The 22,982-nt window shown below is 43.2% G+C and overlaps 1 protein-coding gene across 4 annotated transcripts in view; it reads left to right on the top strand.

Annotated features, from left to right (window-relative positions):
- The first annotated feature begins 17,227 nt into the window (after nucleotides 1-17,227).
- Nucleotides 17,228-22,982, top strand: part of LOC110485958 (E3 ubiquitin-protein ligase SMURF2) — a 71,028-nt gene continuing 65,273 nt past the window's right edge. For 2 of the 4 annotated variants that reach the window (XM_036940630.1, XM_036940627.1), the window contains exon 1: nucleotides 17,229-17,669. In XM_036940630.1, coding sequence (XP_036796525.1) covers nucleotides 17,618-17,669 — 52 coding nt within the window. In that variant the 5' untranslated portion in view covers nucleotides 17,229-17,617. Of the gene's footprint in view, nucleotides 17,670-22,982 lie in introns of all 4 variants that reach the window. The other 2 variants (XM_036940628.1, XM_036940629.1) reach the window with 2 other exon arrangements.

The raw sequence follows: 22,982 nt of genomic DNA, 5'->3' as shown, positions 1-22,982 counted from the left end.
TTTTGGAGACACAATCAATATATTTTTTTTCTGTACAGTGCAATATTTGTACCATATAGTGTCCATTAAGCTATTTGACCACAGTAAAAGTCCAGAAACACTTGCTATGATCTAGCTTGGTTTTTGTTCAAACTCACCTATCAAGCCATCAAGAGGATTGTGACCTAGTGTGAGAGAGGTGGCAGGAAGCCTCTCAGCCTGCCTTGGTTTGTTTTGTATTGCCGCTTTTGGCAGGCCTTTTTCTATTTCTTCCCTTTTTGTTTTTATTTATGTTTTGCCACCATCTGAACAAATAATCATCTGCTTGGACTGGCCTAAAATGGGAGTCCTGACTGAGCTATCCCTGGACCTAAGGTAAGGATGCTGGCTCCCAGGTACATACTGTACATTCATCACCTAGTCGCATACACTTTTACCCCCTAGATATAACGAGTGGAGCCACATCATCAGTAGGCTCAATATTGGTTTCGTAAGATCACAGGCACTTTTCAAACAGGAAGCAGTGAATATGAACTCTGCGATATCCGCCTCCAGCCATTGAAGCAGGAGTTCCTCCTGTTCCTCTTGAATATGTGTGGGCTCTGGGTCAAAAGACAGTGAGGTGATCAGCTGTGGAGTCTGTTTGGAGCAGTTAGTGGAGCTGCTGTTATAAAACAGGTTACATTAGGACTCGGCAAGGACACCGACAGAGAAGATATGTACTCTTTTCTGTTTATTTAACACATGCAGAGACGGCAGAGACCAGAACTAAGAGCTGGAAAATTGTGATAGAAAGCAGGGGATCAGTGCAGTGGAGCTACCAGTGGAGTTGACTCAGCTGCCTCCATGCGCAGGGCTGCAGAGCTAGATATTCGTATGTCTGTCTGCTCCACACTCAATTCCTGTGTGTGCGCCATTTATGAAAAGTCTGCGCATGTACAATAATATTGAGATTGGAACCTGTCCTAAAACTGTGCAGGCATGAATCCGCATTAAAAACCGCGCCTGGAAAATGTCTTCCCTTCACCTTTAATGGTGTCAATAAAGCACTTTATTTGCTGTAAAATTTGGAACTATTCATAATTTGGCCAAGGCAGTTTCTAAAAGAAAGCACAATGGTAATTTTGATCACATTTCTGTAGAGGTGAGCAGAAGGTTTTAATATTTTGCAGTGACTATCTTAAACATGCATGCTATTTACAGCAAATGCCTGTCTATGCATTCTGCAAGATTTATTGTATATTCAAAATAATTGAAAAGTAGGCTAAACGCCACAGCCCACACTTCAATGCAAAAGACAAATTGTTTTTCAATATTTAGTTAATCAAGAGATTATTGGGTTGTATAAAGTAGGACGTTTACATATACCTTAGCCAAATACTGACAATTCCTGACATTTAATCCTAGTAAAAATTCCCCGTCTTAGGTCAGTTAGAATCACCACTTTATTTTAAGAAAGTGACATGTCAGAATAATACTAGAGAATTATTTATTGAATCTTTTATTCCTTTCATCACATTCCCAGTGGGTCAGATATTTACATACACTCAATTAATATTTGGTAGCATTGCCTTTATACTGTTTAACTTAAAATCAAATCAAATTTTATTTGTCACATACACATGGTTAGCAGATGTTAATGCGAGTGTAGCGAAATGCTTGTGCTTCTAGTTCTGACAATGCAGTAATAACCAACAAGTAATCTAGCTAACAATTCCAAAACTACTACCTTATAGACACAAGTGTAAGGGGATAAAGAATATGTACATAAAGATATATGAATGAGTGATGGTACAGAGCGGCATAGGCAAGATACAGTAGATGGCATTGAGTACAGTATATACATATGAGATGAGTATGTAAACAAAGTGGCATAGTTAAAGTGGCTAGTGATACATGTATTACATAAAGATGCAGTAGATGATATAGAGTACAGTATATACGTATACATATGAGGTGAATAATGTAGGGTATGTAAACATTATATTAGGTAGCATTGTTTAAAGTGGCTAGTGATATATTTTACATCATTTCCCATCAATTCCCATTATTAAAGTGGCTGGAGTTGAGTCAGTGTGTTGGCAGCAGCCACTCAATGTTAGTGGTGGCTGTTTAACAGTCTGTTGGCCTTGAGATAGAAGCTGTTTTTCAGTCTCTCGGTCCCAGCTTTGATGCACCTGTACTGACCTCGCCTTCTGGATGATAGCGGGGTGAACAGGCAGTGGCTCGGGTGGTTGTTGTCCTTGATGATCTTTATGGCCTTCCTGTGACATCGGGTGGTGTAGGTGTCCTGGAGGGCAGGTAGTTTGCCCCCGGTGATGCGTTGTGCAGACCTCACTACTCTCTGGAGAGCCTTACGGTTGTGGGCGGAGCAGTTGCCGTACCAGGCGGTGATACAGCCCGACAGGATGCTCTCGATTGTGCATCTGTAGAAGTTTGTGAGTGCTTTTGGTGACAAGCCAAATTTCTTCAGCCTCCTGAGGTTGAAGAGGCGCTGCTGCGCCTTCTTCACGATGCTGTTTGTGTGGGTGGACCAATTAACTTTGTCTGTGATGTGTACGCCGAGGAACTTAAAACTTACTACCCTCTCCACTACTGTTCCATCGATGTGGATGGGGGGGTGTTCCCTCTGCTGTTTCCTGAAGTCCACAATCATCTCCTTAGTTTTGTTGACGTTGAGTGTGAGGTTATTTTCCTGACACCACACTCCGAGGGCCCTCACCTCCTCCCTGTAGGCCGTCTCGTCGTTGTTGGTAATCAAGCCTACCACTGTTGTGTCGTCCGCAAACTTGATGATTGAGTTGGAGGCGTGCGTGGCCACACAGTCGTGGGTGAACAGGGAGTACAGGAGAGGGCTCAGAACGCACCCTTGTGGGGCCCCAGTGTTGAGGATCAGCGGGGTGGAGATGTTGTTGCCTACCCTCACCACCTGGGGGGCGGCCCGTCAGGAAGTCCAGTACCCAGTTGCACAGGGCGGGGTCGAGACCCAGGGTCTCGAGCTTGATGACGAGCTTGGAGGGCACTATGAGTCAAACGTTTCGGATAGCCTTCCACAAGCTTCCCACAATAAGTTGGGTGAATTTTGGCCCATTCCTCCTGACAGAGCTGGTGTAACTGAGTCAGGTTTGTAGGCCTCCTTGCTCACACACACACTTTCTGTCACGTTAGTTCTTTTGTTATGTCGTTGTTTTAGTATGGTCAGGGCGTGAGTTGGGTGGGTTGTCTATGTTCCTTTTTCTATGTGGTGTTTTTGTGTTTGGCCTGGTATGGTTCTCAGAGGCAGGTGTCGTTAGTTGTCTCTTATTGAGAATCATATTTAGGTAGCCTTTTCCCACCTGTGTGGTGTGGATTTTTATTTTCTGTTTTTTCAGCACCATACAGGACTGTTCGTTTGTCATTTTATTTGTTTTGTTCAGTGTTCAATTACTTTATTAAAAACAATATGAACACTTATCACGCTGCGCATTGGTCCTCACCTTCCATCACAGACGGCCTATACACTTTCAGTTCTGTCCACAAATTTTCTATGGGATTGAGGTCAGGGCTTTGTGATGGCCACTCCAATACCTTGACTTTGTTGTCCTTAAGCCATTTTGCCACAACTTTGGAAGTATGCTTGGGGTCATTGTCCATTTGGAAGACCCATTTGCTACCAAGCTTAAAGTTCTTGACTGATGTCTGGAGATGCTGATCTCTTGCTGGTACCTCTCTTGGCATGCATTTTTTTCTTGCACTTTTTGCAATATACAAATTAGAATAAAAGCGATCAAAGTTCATTCGAGTTGCCTATTCCTTAATTCTCCTGGCCCCTCCAAAAAAAACGAATGTGAAAAAATAGATTATCATAGTTGATTTGGGTTGGGCCAGCTTGGGTTTATGGTTGGAACACTTTCTATTGTCTCTTTCCCTCAGCTCTGATAGACATGACTCTGCAATTCTCACCTCTCCAGCGTTGCACTTCATTTTATTTCCTTATAGAATCATAGCCGTGCGAAGGGGGTTCTGGAGGAGCTGCAGCACCCCTGAATGTTTTTAAATAAGTTTTCCAAAGTTATAGAATTACAGCTGTCCAGAAAGAAATGAAATCATTCTGAACATCCTACTACACCACGAGGCCTATAATGTAGCCTCAGAGGATCAAAAGTTTCTTTAAAAAAAAATAGCCTAGCCGTGGATTGATTGTGGGTAGTCCAATAACAAGACATAGCCTACAGTCGGGAACGCGTGGCACATCTGTCAGTGTACAGCATGCAGACAAAACAGGCCTTTTCACAATATTTCAAATATAATTGCGGAAAACCACAGGTTGGAAAGCAAATGGCTCCTGCTGAAAAGAAAAGACTCATCTGTCTGCTGTAGTCTACCAAAATATTTGATCAACTTCCAAATATTGTTATACTAAGAAACAGGGGCGCAACTTTGGTTTTAGAAGTGGGGGGCATAATATATATAAAAATGGTCAGATAAACGCTCCAAACACCCTACCAGACCGCTCGGTGGCGTCCGCATGGTCCTAAAGCACACCGTTGCCTGTTTGTATCACATTCCAATGATGAAACTGGGGGGGACAAAAAAGCAATTTCTAAAGGTGGGGGGGACATGTCCCCCCATGTCCTCAGCGAAAGTTGTGCCACTGCAAAGAAGTAGCCTTTAACAAGAAATACTTTTGGCAAGAACACATTGGCCATCACCAAGTGAGTGAGCTGCTCATCATTGGGTGAGTCAGTGCAAGTGGAAAGCATTTTTAGGGCTATAATTTCCTCCTAATATTGTAGCCTACAACACACATAGGCTTAGGCTATTGATGGATTCAAGACAAGGTCAAAACCCAGAGAGGAAGCTAGAAGTGCCACCAAGTCTCTCAATACAGGCTTCAGGGGCCTCATTTATAAACTGTCCTTGCATACAAAATATACCTCAAATTGTGCATGCGCCAGATTTCATGCTAAAATTGGCATTTATAAAAATGTATCATGACATTAGAATATGCTCACCTTCATTTCACCGCTTGTGGTTAAAATATTGTATTGCAAGCTGGCAAGTAAGTATTCTGTGCAAATGGGGGATTTGATAAAAAATAAGTTAATTCGTAAAAAACAAAACAGGAAAACATACGAACAAGAATGTAGCCATTTGTCATTAGTGAGAACAGATTAAATCTCTCTGTTTGATTTTCTGAATCTAAAATATAGAAATAGTATTTTTCCTATTTCTTTTATTTTCATAACCATTGCAGAATTACATTCCTCACCTTTTCTGGCCATGATGGGTTCATATTCCTGAAGTAGCCATACAACAAATGACCATGCATATGCATCTCTCATTTAATTGGACCTATACTCTCTGGGGTTCTCTCTGGTAGCTGTGTTGCCTGGGTCAGCTGTAATATTCTCATAGAAATCAGCAGCTCCAGGGCCTGGCAGAAGAGTTGCATAGCCTATAAATAAGCTGGTCTGGGTGTAACGGTTGTCGTTTGAATGAGAGGACCAAAGCGCAGCGTGGAAAGTGTTCATCTCGGTTTTTAATAAGAATAGTGAACACTGAAACAAAAACAATAAAACGACAAACGAACAGTCCTGAACGGTGAAATAAAACACAGAACAGAAAATAATTACCCAGAACTCAAAAGTGAAACCAGGCTACCTAAGTATGGTTCTTAATCAGGGACAACGATTGACAGCTGCCTCTGATTGAGAACCATACCAGGCCAAACACAGAAATCCCAAATTATAGAAAAAGGAACATAGACTGCCCACCCCAACTCACGCCCTGACCATACTAAAACAAAGACAAAACAAAGGAACTAAGGTCAGAACGTGACACTGGGTAGCAGTCTTTCTCATGAACGTTCCATTCCTTGCCACTGCTGTCATTTGCCAAAGACAGTGGCCTTTGGCAATCTCAATGTTCAATATGCATAGCGCGGGAAGTAGGGGCACAGAAAAAAACCTTTATTACTCCGGTGTGAGCGGAGACAAATACTCATCAGACCAAAATTCCCCCTCAATCCCAGCTTCAGTTGCATGGCATTAAGGAATCAAAAGAAACACGAAATTGTCAGATGCCGTCATTCCTCACACATATGATGATCATCCTGATTTGCTTAAATTTAAAGAATGTTATAATCATTTCCATTATATTATGGAATCCAGACAGGCTACTTTAGGAAACTTTCTGAATGGACATAAAGAATATTAGGTCATTGTCACGCCCTGGCCATAAAGAGGCTTTTTATTATCTATTTTGGTTAGGCCAGGGTGTGACTAGGGTGGGCATCTATGTCCTTTTTTCTATGTTTTGTATTTCTATGTATTTCTTGGCCTGGTATGGTTCTCAATCAGGGACAGCTGTCTATCGTTGTCTCTGATTGAGAACCATACTTAGGTATCGTTTTCCCCCACCTGTTTTGTGGGAAGTTAATTTTGACTTTGTTCAGGGCACATAGCCCAACGCTTCACGGTTTGGTTTTGTTCTTTGTTTTGTCGGCATCATTTTTAAATAAAGAAAATGTACGCTTACCATGCTGCACCATGGTCCAGTCCTTCAGCCAGCCGTGACACTAATTACACACACACACACACACACACACACACACACACACACACACACACACACACACACACACACACACACACACACACACACACACACACACACACACACACACAAACAAACCCAAACCATAAAAGGACAGCTGGTGCACGATATCTTATTTCTATATTTTATTTAAAAAATGTGACCCCTTTTTTGTCCCCAATTTCGTGGTATCCAATTGTTAGTAGCTACTATCTTGTCTCATCGCTACAACTCCCGTATGGGCTCGGGAGAGACGAAGGTTGAAAGTCATGCGTCCTCCGATACACAACCCAACCAAGCCGCACTGCTTCTTAACACAGCGCGCATCCAACCCGAAAGCCAGCCGCACCAATGTGTCGGAGGAAACACTGTGCACCTGGTTAGCGCGCACTGCGCCCGGCCCGCCACAGGAGTCGCTGGTGCGCGATGAGACAAGGATATCCCTACCGGCCAAGCCCTCCCTAACCCGGACGACACTATGCCAATTGTGCGTCGCCCCACGGACCTCCCGGTCGCGGCCGGTTACGACAGAGCCTGGGCGCGAACCCAGAGTCTCTGGTGACACAGCTGGTGCTGGTGCACGATATCTAACGAAGTCTTGAGGTTTTGCTCGCCTGAGTTAGAGTATCTCATGATAAGCTGTAGACCACACTATCTAACCAGGGTTTTTTTATCTGTATTTTTCGTAGTTGTCTACATACCTCCACAGACTGAGGCAGGCACTAAAACCGCACTCAATGAGCTTTATTCCACCATAAGCAAACACGAAAATGCTCCCCCAGAGGCGACGTTCCTAGTGGCCAGGGAATTTAATGCAGGGAAACTTAAATTGGTCTTACCAAATTTCTATCAGCAAAAAAAAAACTTTGGACCACTTTTACCCCACACACAGAGATGCATACAAAGCTCTCCGTTACCCTCCATTTGGCAAATCTGACCATAATTCTATCCTCCTGATTCCTGCTTACAAGCTAAAATTTAAGCAGGGAGCACCAGTGACTCGAGACCTGGTCATGTGGTGCCAGGACAACAACCTCTCCCTCAATGTGATCAAGACAAAGGAGATGATTGTGGACTACAGGAAAAAGAGGACCAAGCACGCCCCCATTCTCATCCACAGGGTTGTAGTGGAGCAGGTTGAGAGCTTCAAGTTCCTTGGTGTCCACATCACCAACAAACTGGTCCAAGCACACCAAGACAGTTGTGAAGAGGGCACGACAAAACCTATTCCCCCTCAGGAGACTAAAAGACTTGGAATGGGTCCTCAGATCCTCAAAAGGTTCTACAGCTGCACCTTCGAGAGCATCCTAACTGGTTGCATCACTGCCTGGTATGGCAACTGCTCTACAGAGGGTAGTGTGGGTAGTGTGTACGGCCCAGTACAACAAAGCTTCCTGCCATCCAGGACCTCTATACCAGGCGGTGTCAGAGGAAGGCCCTAAAAAGGGTCAAAGACTCCAGCCAACATAGTCATAGACCGTTTTCTCTGCTACTGCATGGCAGGCGGTACCCGGAATGCCAAGTCTAGGTCCAAGAGGCTTCTAAACAGCTTCTACCTCCAAGCGATAAGACTCCTGAACATCTAATCAATGGCTACCCAGACTATTTGCATTGCCCCCCCCTCCCCTCTTTTACACTGCTACTACTCTCTGCTGTTGTCATCTATGGATAGTCACTTCAATAACTCTACCTACATGTACAGTTGAAGTCGGAAGTTTACATACACTTAGGATGGAGTCATTAAAACTTGTTTTTCAACCACTCCACAAATTTCTTGTTAACAAACTATAGTTTTGGCAAGTCGGTTAGGACATCTACTTTGTGCATGACACAAGTAATTTATCCAACAATTGTTTACAGACAGATTATGTCACTTATAATTCACTGTATCACAATTCCAGTGGGTCAGAAGTTTACATACACTGAGTTGACTGTGCCTTTAAACAGCTTGGAAAATTCCAGAAAATTATGTCATAGCTTTAGAAGCTTCTGATAGGCTAATTGACATAATTTGAGTCAATTGGAGGTGTACCATTGGATATATTTCAAGGCCTACCTTCAAACTTAGTGCCTCTTTGCTTGACATCATGGGAAATCAAAAGAAATCAGCCAAGACCTCAGAACAAAAATGTTTGTCCTCAAGTCTGGTTCATCCTTGGGAGCAATTTCCAAATGCCTGAAGGTACCACGTTCATCTGTACAAACAATAGTATGCAAGTATAAACACCATGGGACCACGCAGCCGTCATACAACTCAGGAAGGAGACACGTTCTGTCTCCTAGAGATGAACGTACTTTGGTGTGAAAAGTGCAAATCAATCACAGAACAACAGCAAGGGACCTTGTGAAGATGCTGGAGGAAAAAGGTACAAAAGTATCTATATCCACAGTAAAACGAGTCCTATATCGACATAACCTGAAAGGCCACTCAGGAAGGAAGAAGCCACTGCTCCAAAACCGACATAAAAAGCCAGACTATGACTTGTAACTGCACATGGGGACAAAGATCGTACTTTTGAGAGAATTGTCCTCTGGTCGGATGAAACAAAAATAGAACTGTTTGGCCATAATGACCATCATTATGTTTGGAGGAAAAAGGGGGATGCTTGCAAGCCGAAGAACACCATCCCAACCGTGAAGCACGGGGGTGGCAGCATCATGTTGAAGGGGTGCTTTGCTGTAGGATGGACTGGTGCACTTCACAAAATAGATGCCATCATGAGGTAGGAAAATTATGTGAATATATTGAAGCAGCATCTCAAGACATCAGTCAAGAAGTTAAAGCTTGGTTGCAAATGAGTCTTCCAAATGGACAATGACCCCAAGCATACTTCCAAAGTTGTGGCAAAATGGCTTAAGGACAACAAAGTCAAGGTATTGGAGTGGCCATCACAAAGCCCTGACCTCAATCCCATAGAAAACGTGTGGGCAGAACTGAAAAAGCGTGTGCGAGCAAGGAGGCCTACCAACCTGACTCAGTTACACCAGCTCTGTCAGGAGGAATGGGCCAAAATTCACCCAACTTATTGTGGGAAGCTTGTGGAAGGCTACCCGAAACGTTTGACCCAAGTTAAACAATTTAAAGGTAATGCTACCAAATACTAATTGAGTGTATGTAAACTTTTGACCCACTGGGAATGTGATGAAAGAAATAAAAGATTACATAAATAATTGTCTCTACTATTATTCTGACATTTCACATTCTTAAAATAAAGTGGTCATCCTAACTGACCAAAGACAGGGAATTTTTACTAGGATTAAATGTCTGGAACTGTGAAAAACTGAGTTTAAATGTATCTGGCTAAGGTGTACAGGGGGGCAAAAAAGTATTTAGTCAGCCACCAATTGTGCAAGTTCTCCCACTTAAAAAGATGAGAGAGGCCTGTAATTTTCATCATATGTACACTTCAACTATGACAGACAAAATTAGAAAAAAATCCAGAAAATCACATTTTTAATGAATTTATTTGCAAATTATGGTGGAAAATAAGTATTTGGTCACCTACAAACAAGCAAGATTTCTGGCTCTCACAGACCTGTAACTTCTTCTTTAAGAGGCTCCTCTGTCCTCCACTCGATACCTGTATTAATGGCACCTGTTTGAACTTGTTATCAGTATAAAAGACACCTGTCCACAACCTCAAACAGTCACACTCCAAACTTCACTATGGCCAAGACCAAAGAGCTGTCAAAGGACACCAGAAACAAAATTGTAGACCTGCACCAGGCTGGGAAGACTGAATGTGCAATAGGTAAGCAGCTTGGTTTGAAGAAATCATCTGTGGGAGCAATTATTAGGAAATGGAAGACATACAAGACCACTGATAATCTCCCTCGATCTGGGGCTCCACGCAAGATCTCACCACGTGCGGTCAAAATGATCACAAGAACAGTGAGCAAAAATCCCAGAACCACACAGTGGGACCTAGTGAATGACCAGCAGAGAGCTGGGACCAAAGTAACAAAGCCTACCATCAGTAACACACTACGCCGCCAGGGACTCAAATCCTGCAGTGCCAGACGTGTCCCCCTGCTTAAGCCAGTACATGTCCAGGCCCGTCTGAAGTTTGCTAGAGAGCATTTGGATGATCCAGAAGAGGATTGGGAGAATGTCATATGGTCAGATGAAACCAAAATATAACTTTTTGGTAAAAACTCAACTCGTTGTGTTTGGAGGACAAAGAATGCTGAGTTGCATCCAAAGAACACCATACCTACTGTGAAGCATGGGGGTAGATACATCATGCTTTGGGGCTGTTTTTTTGCAAAGGGACCAGGATGACTGATCCGTGTAAAGGAAAGAATGAATGGGGCCATGTATTGTGAGATTTTGAGTGAAAACCTCCTTCCATCAGCAAGGGCATTGAAGATGAAACGTGGCTGGGTCTTTCAGCATGACAATGATCCCAAACACACCGCCCGGGCAACGAAGGAGTGGCTTTGTAAGAAGCATTTCAAGGTCCTGGAGTGGCCTAGCCAGACTCCAGATCTCAACCCCATAGAAAATCTTTGGAGGGAGTTGAACGTCCGTGTTGCCCAGCAACAGCCACAAAACATCACTGCTCTAGAGGAGATGGATGTAGGAATGGGCCAAAATACCAGCAACAGTGTGTGAAAACCTTGTGAAGACTTACAGAAAACGTTTGACTTCTGTCATTGCGAACAAAGGGTATATAACAAAGTATTGAGATAAACTTTTGTTATTGACCAAATACTTATTTTCCACCATAATTTGCAAATAAATCAATAAAAAATCCTACAATGTGATTTTCTGGATTTTTTTTCTTCTAATTTTGTCTGTGATAGTTGAAGTGTACCTATGATGAAAATTACAGGCCTCTCTCATCTTTTTAAGTGGGAGAACTTGCACAATTGGCAGCTGACTAAATACTTTTTTGCATAAATGTATGTAAACTTCCAACTTAAACTGTACATATTACCTCAATTAACTTGACTAACCCGTGCCCCCGCACATTGACTCTGTACCGGTACACCTCTGTGTATAGTCTCGCTATTGTTATTTTACTGCTGCTCTTTAGTTACTTGTTACTTTTATGTCTTATTCTTATTTTTAATTTTTAACTGCATTTTTGGTTAGGGGCTCGTAAATAAGCATTTCGTTGTATTCGGTGCATGTGACTAATATGATTTGATTTGATTTGACCCACCAATCAAAGCCAACAGCACATCTCAGACACACACAAATCCCATTTCTCCTTTCCTATAAACTTTTTCAAGACCTAGGCACACCTTCAAATGTTGTCATCAGAAAGTAGTCCGAGGCTACATAATGTTAAACAGCCGTTGTTCTAAGATTACAGGTGTCCCTCAATCCAGTCTAACTGACCTGTTTAACAAGCATGTAAGAGTCTACCTCTATTTTGGGTGACCCCTCTCACCCCCTGTAACAGAGGTTCCAGCTGCTGTCCTTGGGGCATCAGTTCAGAGTGTCTAGCCTGAGGACCGCCAGAGCTCGTGGCTCCATTGTCATGAAGGTTATAGCTGCCATCAATGGTCTCTTCCTGTAGCTCTCACCTGTTGCTGGTAGTGCAATGTGTATAGCCCTATCTGACTGGCCTACGGTCATGTACATATGTTTCTGTATGTGTATATATAAATATATACACTGCTCAAAAAAATAAAGGGTACACTTAAACAACACAATGTAACTCCAAGTCAATCACACTTCTGTGAAATCAAACTGTCCACTTAGGAAGCAACACTGATTGACAATAAATTTCACATGCTGTTGTGCAAATGGAATAGACAACAGGTGGAAATTATAGGCAATTAGCAAGACACCCCCAATAAAGGAGTGGTTCTGCAATTGGGGACCACAGACCACTTCTCAGTTCCTATGCTTCCTGGCTGATGTTTAGGTCACTTTTGAATGCTGGCGGTGCTTTCACTCTAGTGGTAGCATGAGACGGATTCTACAACCCACACAAGTGGCTCAGGACGTGCAACTCATCCAGGATGGCACATCAATGCGAGCTGTGGCAAGAAGGTTTGCTGTGTCTGTCAGCGTAGTGTCCAGAGCATGGAGGCGCTACCAGGAGACAGGTCAGTACATCAGGAGACGTAGAGGAGGCCGTAGGAGGGCAACAACCCAGCAGCAGGACCGCTACCTCCGCCTTTGTGCAAGGAGGAGCACTGACAGAGCCCTGCAAAATGACCTCCAGCAGGCCACAAATGTGCATGTGTCTGCTCAAACGGTCAGAAACAGACTCCATGAGGGTGGTATGAGGTCCCGACGTCCACAGGTGGGGGTTGTGCTTACAGCCCAACATCGTGCAGGACGTTTTTCATTTGCCAGAGAACACCAAGATTGGCAAATTCGCCACTGGCGCCCTGTGCTCTTCACAGATGAAAGCAGGTTCACACTGAGCACATGTGACAGACGTGACAGAGTCTGGAGACGCCGTGGAGAACGTTCTGCTGCCTGCAACATCCTCCAGCATGACCGGTTTGGCGGTGGGTCAGTCATGGTGTGGGGTGGCATTTCTTTGGGGGGCCGCACAGCCTCCATGTGCTCGCCAGAGGTAGCCTGACTGCCATTAGGTACCGAGATGAGATCCTCAGACCCCTTGTGAGACCATATGCTGGTGCAGTTGGCCCTGGGTTCCTCCTAATGCAAGACAATGCTAGACCTCATGTGGCTGGAGTGTGTCAGCAGTTCCTGCAAGAGGAAGGCATTGATGCTATGGACTGGCCCGCCCGTTCCCCAGACCTGAATCCAATTGAGCACATCTGAGACATCATGTCTCGCTCCATCCACCAACGCCACGTTGCACCACAGACTGTCCAGGAGTTGGCGGATGCTTTAGCCCAGGTCTGGGAGGAGATCCCTCAGGAGACCATCCGCCACCTCATCAGGAGCATGCCCAGGCATTGTAGGGAGATCATACAGGCACGTGGAGGCCACACACACTGCTGAGCCTCATTTTGACTTGTTTTAAGGACATTACATCAAAGTTGGATCAGCCTGTAGTGTGGTTTTCCACTTTAATTTTGAGTGTGACTCCAAATCCAGACCTCCATGGGTTGATAAATTTGATTTCCATTGATCATTTTTGTGTGATTTTGTTGTCAGCACATTCAACTATGTAAAGAAAAAAGTATTTAATAAGAATATTTCATTCATTCAGATCTAGGATGTGTTATTTTAGTGTTCCCTTTATTTTTTTGAGCAGTGTATATTTACTGTATATCTTGTACATGTGTGACTCTATATTCTAGGTTTTTTAATCTTAAACCTTGTCGATGAATATTTACTGTGTGCATGTTTTTTTTATGTATGTAAACATATTTTTACAGTATACAAGAATTGCCCTTCGGGGAGAATAAAGATGTATTGAATTGAATTACAGTAGTGGCTTCCTTTCCTCTTTGCCATAGCCACTGCCCTAGCCTGAAAGCGGGGTTGCTTCGTACGCATACAGTCCACACTCAAGGTTTCCAAACGGCCAAAACATTAAATGAGATCCAGGGATATGGTGCAACAAAAAGGTTTATTCTTGTCATATCTAACAATAAAAAATGATTATCCAATCAACTTAAAGCATAGATTAATTGACATGGAAAATGCATAATATGACCTGTTTGTATGTCTGTATTGTCAAAAGACTATACCGCTCCAGCGTCTAGCTAGGACTCCTCCCTCCGAAGGACCAACTTCCTGCCTTTATCCTAACACACTTTCCACAGTACAATGAAAGGGACAAAAACTAAATTAATCTAACAACAAATGAATACATCTCAATCAGGTAAATCATAAAGGTACGTACCTAATATTTCATCATATACATATTACACAAACGTGCATGGAGCTCTGTATGTTCTGTCTTTTACACAAATCTGTCCAAATTGGCTCTAACAAAGTGTATTCCTGTCCCTGCCAAAGGTGTATATGAAAGTCAGTACCCTATCTAGTGATGTGGTTGGTGGTGACTCTATTCCTGTTTTTAGAGAATGTAGGAGAAAGTTACTCTTGCAATGTCCTTATAATTGCCTACAGAGTGTGTGTGTGTGTGTGTGTGTGTGTGTGTGTGTGTGTGTGTGTGTGTCCAGCTTCATCCCTCAGTTGACCAAATAAAGTGATACTCAGGCTGTTGATATTACAGATTGTGCCTTTAACTAAATTCAATACAAGTGTGAGTTCCTATTAAAGTTCTATTCAAAAGTAAACTAAGATATAGCCTGCTGATGTTCATTTTGATGCCAAATTTTAAAGGTGCAGTGCAGTCAACATTCTGTTTTTATGTATTTTATATCATATTGTTCAACAGATGATGAAACTTAAACTGATCAGTGTTATTTCCTGATAGTTGCTGGTTGAAAATACAATCTACACAGGACCTTCTAATCAGCAGGTTTTCATAGACGGGAGTTTCAGCTTTCCGTGGTGACATCACCATGCAGTAAATTGATTAACAGACCAATAACAAAGAGTTCCAAACCTCTGACAGCTAGTTTTCAGTTTTCCCCTCCCCACTCAGACCACTCCCAGACAGTCCTAGCAAAATTCTTGCTTGAGAATATATTTTTGCTAAAAAGCTAATTTTGTCAATTTGAATGGAAATCTATTAAAGTAAGGTACTTAATTGTTACCCAGAAATGTTTTGATATTGATATTAAAACATCTGCATCTGGCCTTTAAGCAATTAAAAAAAAAATATTTAAAGGGTCAATCTGAGATTCAAACTATAACAAAGTAAGCTTCCGGCCACTTTTTGGGGAAACAGCTGAGTGATGGGTCCTGAGAAATGCAAGCATGCTCAAATTCATATACTCTTCAAGAACCAATGGCTATGTGTTTGCAAAATTGTTACACATAAGAAACTAAATAATTAATGTAATCATCATGTTTGATTGAGCATTGGACAGAGCATAGGCCCGCACGTTTAACACGATAGAAAAGCTGGGTCAGCACACACACACACACACACACATACACACACACATCAAAGGATAACACAGTTTATGTATTCTTGGAACGTCACAGTCTGATTTGGAGGCACAGTTTACATCCCCAGTAAAGGCTTATTTCTCGTGCAATTTTGGGCAAGAGGGCTCCCTGCGGGTTTATGACCTGACCTGCTGTCTTTGTGTGGGCCAAACTTGTCCTATGCTGTTCATTGAATGTGATATATTCTGTGATATGGCTTCTAGCTTGTCTCATGCACTTCTGAAAGCAGCCAGTAGATGGAGATAAACAATTTTGTGTCTAGGAAAAAAGTGCCAATGACATTTTACATTTTTGTATTTTTTTTTAACCTTTATCTCACTAGGCTAGTCAGTTAGGAACAAATTCTTATTTACAATGACGGCCAAACCCTAACCCAGACGACGCTGGACCAATTGTTCGCCGCCCTATGGGACTTCAAATCAAATCAAAGTGTATTTGTCACGTGGGTCGAATACAACAGGTGTAGTAGACCTTACAGTGAAATGCTTACTTACAGGCTCTAACCAATGGTGCAAAAAAGGTATTAGGTGAACAATAGGTAGGTAAAGAAATAAAATTACAGTAAAAAGACAGGCTATAAAAGTAGCGAGGCTACATACAGACACCGGTTATTCAGGTTGTTTGAGGTAGTATGTACATGTAGATATGGTTAAAGTGACTATGCATATAGGATAAACAGAGAGTAGCAGTAGTGTAAAAGAGGGGTTGGTGGTGGGTGGGACACAATGCAGATAGCCCGGGTAGCCAATGTGCCCGAGCACTGTTTGGTCTGCCCAATTGAGGTAGTATGTACATGAATGTATAGTAAAAGTGACTATGCATATTTGATAAACAGAGAGGAGCAGCAGCGTAAAAAGAGGGGTTGGGGGGGTTGGGGGCACACAATGCAAATAGTCCGGGTAGACATTTGATTACCTGTTCAGGAGTCTTAATGCTTGGGGGTAAAAACAGTTGAGAAGCCTATTTGTCCCAGACTTGGTACTCCGGTACGGCTTGCCTTCCTCTGACACCGCCTGGTGTAGAGGTCCTGGATGGGAGGCAGCTTAGCCCCAGTGATGTACTGGGCCGTACGCACTACCCTCTGTAGTGCCTTGCGGTCAGAGGCCGAGCAATTGCCGTACCAGGCAGGTACGTAAAATCAACCATTGTGATACAGCCTGGAATCGAACCAGGGTCTGTAGTGACGCCTCTAGACCACTGCACAACTCAGGGGCCCCAGACATGTAGACCAGAGGTTCTTTTTGGTTAATGTAGGCCTATCTCCAATCATATTATGTTCTGCCAGAAGTTTACTGTACCCGATTTAGAAACACTGATGCAGACCTCTACATATCAGCCCCCTTCACTTCTAATGAAGTGGTTCAAGGGAAACGGACAGAAAGTGGGGTACGTCCACAGTCCTGTGTCAAAAACGTCCAGACAATGCTATTATGAACACACAAGTGTAGGATCAGTTTACCCTCCGCTGGCTCCACAAAACCTATTCATAACCATGAGGACGGTGAAACTTAAAACCGATCTTAGATCAGCCTAGTGAGGCAGTCCAGTGACAGAGGCTGTGTTTGCCTACCATATTGATGAACACAACATAAAACAGTTAAACATGTCCAATAATTTCCCCTCATTTAAATAAACATTGTACATCAATTTAGTGCTTGTGTTTTAACCTTGTGAGTGATGTCACTAGAGGGGAGGGTCACTTTCCAAAATATTGAGACCAGCAAGACATCTCGGCTTGGAAATTTCAGCTTCCCCCACCACACACACACTTCTAGCACCCCCAGCGGGAGAGGAGCTCACCCTTGGTTTTTGAAGCAGCCTTGGACGTCATATAGCACCGTTTCTTTCGGGAGGAGATCCTGGTTTATTGGAAATTAGCTTTTTAATTTCGGTTATTTCAGAGTATGCGCTCGAGACGGCGGTGTAATAGCGTTAGAGCTGTGCTCATCCGGGCCACTGTGCCGTGACTCCATTCTTCTTCATTCACTGAAACTGCCATAGGAGCTAAATAGGGATTCATTTCTGTGAAATAGCTAGACACATGTATTATACATATTTTTGATAACCCCACGTCAAGCTGGAACACAAACGGGCATGTCTAATCAAGGAGTTAGGAGAAATGGCCCAGTGAAACTGCGGTTGACAGGTAAGAATGTAAAACACCCTCGCTGTCTCTAGCTTGTTAGCTAATGGCGCTATCAAGCTAACGTTGCTAGCTAGCTACAGTAGTGGGCTAGTTTTCTGCGTGAACGTGATGTTATATTTACAAACACTGGTCAAATGTCGTTAGCTACGCTTCGAATAAGCATACTGTTTTCTAACAAGTAATTTACCTGCCTAGTCAGTTAGCTAGTTAGCTGACATAGTCGTGATTAACGTTGATTTACCGTTAGCTAGCTAGCGAACTCTCCAATTAACAACATTTGGGGTCATCACAATGACTGCATTACTTAATTGTTACAACAGTTTTGTTTGCCCACCCATCGTCACTACTTGCATGTGTTGTCCTATAATCTGAATTACAGTACTACTAACATTATTATACATAGGTAACGTTAGTTGGACATTTTATTAATTCAAGAGCGATTTACATGATCATTTATGGTTAAGTGCCTTGCTCAAGGGCACATCGACATATTTTTCACATAATCAGCGCTGAGATTCGTACTAGCGACCTCTTGGTTACTGGCCCAACGCTCTTAACTGCTAGGCTACCTGCCGCCCGAGTGTGCAGAGACTGCCCATAGTAGCCAGAGCTCTGCAGACTGACACCATTACCAAATGTAGTATTGATTTAGACCAGAAACTTGTATGCCTGTTCCAAATAGTTTACTTTTGTAGCTAATATTTCCGTTCTTTACTGCACTAGTGTTTAAACATTTTCCATCAGTACTTTGATTTGTGTTGGTAATGAACTTTTCAGCACCCCTATATAGCCTCAGCTTGTAGTGCATTCCCCCCTGTTTTAAGACACTATTCCTAAGGAGCCAGCATGAGCCCCCTTAACTTTCTGTCCTATTTGGTCCTATTCGCGGTTTCTTTACAACCCAAACATTTGTATGTTTACTTGAGAACGCAGTGTTTTGACTGGGGAGAGGAGGCGATGGCATGCCCTGCGTTTCATGTGTCTCCATGATCAGATCAAATTCCTGACCCCTCTATCTACTAGGACCTGCCAAATTAAATATTTAATCTTGTAATGTACTAGCCGGAAAAGAGTGAACAAGAGTTCCTCGCGGTCCGGCAAGAGTTGTCTGGTTGTTTGGAATATTCCATTACTTTGAAAGTGTTTACCATACAGACCTAATTGTGTAATACCAAGGTAATCACTTGTTACTAACAAAGTAGCCTGTAATGTTACCTCTGTCCATACAAATGCTATCTTCATTATAGAAAAACAAGTGCTTAGTGTGACCTTTTTAAAAGGCTTTACATGTATATTTTGCCCAAGTCCTCTATGATGCAGTAAGCTAAGGCTATCCTTCAATAATGAGGCGTCATGCAATAATAATACAAAAAAAATCTTGATTAGTGCAATGAAGGCCTGGGTCTCTTTTTTTCCCCCATATGTGAAATGGTTTTAAATGGGCTGCTGCAGTGGTCTTCACTCGGAATCCCAGGAATGTGAAACGGAGAGGAAACGTGAGTCTCTCCAGATCATAGGAACATCCTCTGTCTCGTTCACGCCATGGAGGAGGGCAAGAACGCTTCAAACCACTGCTCCTTGCAAACTGAGGAACACCACCACACATTTTAATGCTACACATTTTTTGCGTGTGTGTCGTAGACGGGCCTCTCCACCCCGGTCTGTCTGCTCTGTGGTCTCACTGAATTCTCTCTTGTCATTTAGGGATAGGGGAAGGGATGGCTTGCAGACAGTAGAGCTCGATCAGTAGAGTTTGCTGGGTTACTCATAAGCGCTTATAGCTTCCTATTGTCTAATCGTAATGTAATCTTCAATAAACTTCTGCTACCAGCAGTCTGGGAGACGCCTGAAGGTATTCTCAGGCCATTTGTCTGTGCATTTGCCATTTAGAGGCCACATTCAAACTGTCAGTAGTTGCAGCTTTGCCTTGCAATTTATTTGCCATTTCCTCTCGTCTCAGATGCAATTTCGCTCAAGGAATAGCTAGAGCTAATCAAGGCCCTAGCGGTTAGGCCGCATTCCACAGACATCTAAGATCAGTGCTAGTCTGTGAGGGGAGACGCCGGGGTGTTTTTCTGCACTGTTTTCCACCAGCCACAGTCTTTGGCACCCGACTGCTGGTCACAGATCAGGATTGATGGATTGTTTAGTGTGACCCGGTCCTGTTGTTTGCTCACTGGGCTTTTTCCTTCACTCGCTGTCTGATGAAGTCACCTGCCGTTTTGAACGGAATGCCGTTGCCAAGCAGTAAATGGGGAACAGTCTGGCGCTAAGCAGCTACTCCCAACACTACCGGGAGGTGACAATTGCTGCTGTTCGCACCGCTAGCGAACAGCCTGCTGCTGTGAGCTAACTACTAAATGGCTAGCTATTCTAACTCCATTTGCTCCTTCGCCTCCAGTTGGCACCGTGAGCATATAGTACCAGCCTGGAATAATTGTTTCAGATCCTCTCTTATGCAGCATAGTCTGCAATCACACCGGGTGCATCTCAGCTGTCATAAGTGGCTTTTTTTCACAATCTAGGCCTCTTTTCCTCCTGCACCGATGTGACAAAAATTTACCAGTGAAAGCTATTAGCCTAGACTACTTAGTAGCCATCTAATATACAGTTGAAGTCAGAAGTTTACATACACCTTAACCAAATACATTTAAACTCAGTTTTTCACATTCCTGACATTTAATCCTAGTAAACATTCCCTGTCTTAGGTCAGTTAGGATCACCACTTTATTTTAAGAATGTGAAATGTCAGAATAATAGAGTGATTTATTTCAGCTTTTATTTCTTTCATCACAATCCCAGTGGGTCAGAAGTTTACATACACTCAATTTGTATTAGGAAGACCCATTTGCAACCAAGCTTTAACTTCCTGACTGATGTCTTGATGTTGCTTCAATATATCTACATAATTTTCCTTTTCTCACGCTGCCATCTATTTTGTGAAGTGCACCAGTCCCACCTGCAGCAAAGCACCCCCACAACATGATGCTGCCTCCCCCATGCTTCACGGTTGGGATGGTGTTCTTCGGCTTGCAAGCATCCCCCTTTTTCCTCCAAACATAACAATGGTCATTATGGCCAAACAGTTCTATTTTTGTTTCATCAGACCAGAGGACATTTCCCCAAAAAGTACGATCTTTGTCCCCATGTGCAGTTGCAAACCGAACTCTGGCTTTTCTATGGCGGTTTTGGAGCTGTGGCTTCTTCCTTGCTGAGCGGCCTATCAGGTTATGTCGATATAGGACTCGTTTTTACTGTGGTTATAGATACTTTTGTACCTGTTTCCTCCAGCATCTTCACAAGGTCCTTTGCCATTGTTCTGGGATTGATTTGCACTTTTCGCACCAAAGTACGTTCATCTCTAGGAGACAGAACGTGTCTCCTTCCTGAGCGGTATGGCGGCTACATGGTCCCGTGGTGTTTATCCTTGCGTATTATTGTTTGTACAGATGAACTTGGTACCTTCAGGCATTTGGAAATTGCTCCCAAGGATGAACCAGACTTGTGGAGGTCTACATTTCAAGCAAAGAGGCACTGAGTTTGAAGGTAGGCTTTGAAATACATCCACAGGTACACCTTCTATTGACTCAAATGATGTCAATTAGCCTATCAGAAGCTTCTAAAGCCATGACATTATTTTCTGGAATTTTCCAAGCTGTTTAAAGGCACAGTCAACTTGGTGTATGTAAACTTCTGACCAACTGGAATTGTCATACAGTGAATTCTAAGTGAAATAATCTGTCTGTTAACAATTGTTGGAAAAAATGACTTGTGTCATGCACAAAGTAGACGTCCTAACCGACTTGCCAAAACTATAGTTTGTTAACAAAAAATGTGTAAAGTGGATGAAAAACGAGTTTAATGACTCCAACCTAAGTGTTTGTAAACTTCCGACTTCATCTGTATTACATGAATCTATCCAATGAATAAAGGTCAGTGCAGACGAGGAAGCCACTTTAGACTGTTGAGTCTCTCTCTAGCATTTTGGGAAGTGGGCCTGGAGGAGCTGAGTAAGAGCGAGTGGGGAAGCCAGGAAGCTGGCGATTTTAAGATAAAGGCTCCGCCTCCGTCCTTCCTAGGCCGATCATTAGCCGGTGGGGGGAGAGAGCGAGAGAATGCGTTTTTGGAAAGTTAGCAGAGGCCACTGTCTCAGCATTCACTCAGTCAGCGGTCAGAAAATAAAGTTTGTGTGTCCTCAAAGGGAACACACACACTCTTCCACAGGATGTATCGTCAGCACCGAGCTAAATTGGGAGCCCTGTTGACTCCTGTCCCTAAGATGAAGGAAATGTATTTGATTGTGTTTTGTGAAGGGTAACCAAGGTACGCCAACATGACAATTTTGAATGGCATTGGGAGCTGGTTTTACTGCCCTCAGCGCTGTCCTGTCCCACCCTCCCTCCTAGCAGGATTAAGTTAATGCTGGGTTTCACAGTCTAGTAGGCTGGGCCAGATGTTTTGAATGAAAGCAGATTAGAGGCATTCGTTTGCTGTTAATCTAAATCGACACAGTGAGAAGAGGCCATTCCCGTGTGTAATTGTTGTCACTTGGTGTTGGCTAGTTGTATACCGCCGCGTGAAACCCATTCTCCCGGGTCAAACTAGATCCTTCGCGAAAGGCGAAGGCCGCTGCAAATACGTTTTAGCCTAGCAGCCATATTGATTAGCAAATTACATTTTTGTTGTTGTTGATTCGCAAAAACATTTTAAGATAAGGCAGTACAGCATCCGTCCAGACAGAGGCTTAATTTGGCCACGTGGCTCTCTCCGCCCACCCGGCTCTGCAGAGCAGTATGACCCATTTTAAGGCGCAATCAATAGGCGTTTGTCAGAAATCCATTGCAGCAATCTCCTCTAAGTTTCTGTGTTGGAATGAAAATGCTTCAGTGTTGCCTTGCCTCTCCAGCTGAATATCAATGGGAGGAGAGTCGGATGAATTGGCTGTGTAACGGTTCACTACCTTGAAATGTGGGGTTTGATGCCTTTCTATAAGTCACAAGGGTCCTAGTACGTATTGTAAACCAGCCTACATGCTCCTTTCCATACTGCATACAGTTGGCTTTATTTTTCTGTCTCTCCTCTCTGTTCTTTTTCATGTTTCTTCTATGGGCTGTCACTCAGTTTTCTGTACGTCAGTACAACGTTCCCCCTATGACAACCCTTCTGTGTGAGAAGTGTCTACTGGCGGAGGGAGTGTGTGTGTCTGCTCAAAAATGTCACACTCATTGTAGGCTACTGAAGCAAAGCAGCCCATCTGGGATGGCCTGCGATGTCTGTCCTTTTCTGGTTTTTCCTACCCAAGTTTTTCCTCAG

Source organism: Oncorhynchus mykiss, chromosome 13, assembly GCF_013265735.2.
Source record: "Oncorhynchus mykiss isolate Arlee chromosome 13, USDA_OmykA_1.1, whole genome shotgun sequence".
Classification (NCBI taxonomy): Eukaryota; Metazoa; Chordata; class Actinopteri; order Salmoniformes; family Salmonidae; genus Oncorhynchus; species Oncorhynchus mykiss.
The sequence above is the reverse complement of the archived record's forward strand: the minus strand, read 5'-3'. Positions and strand labels throughout refer to the sequence as shown.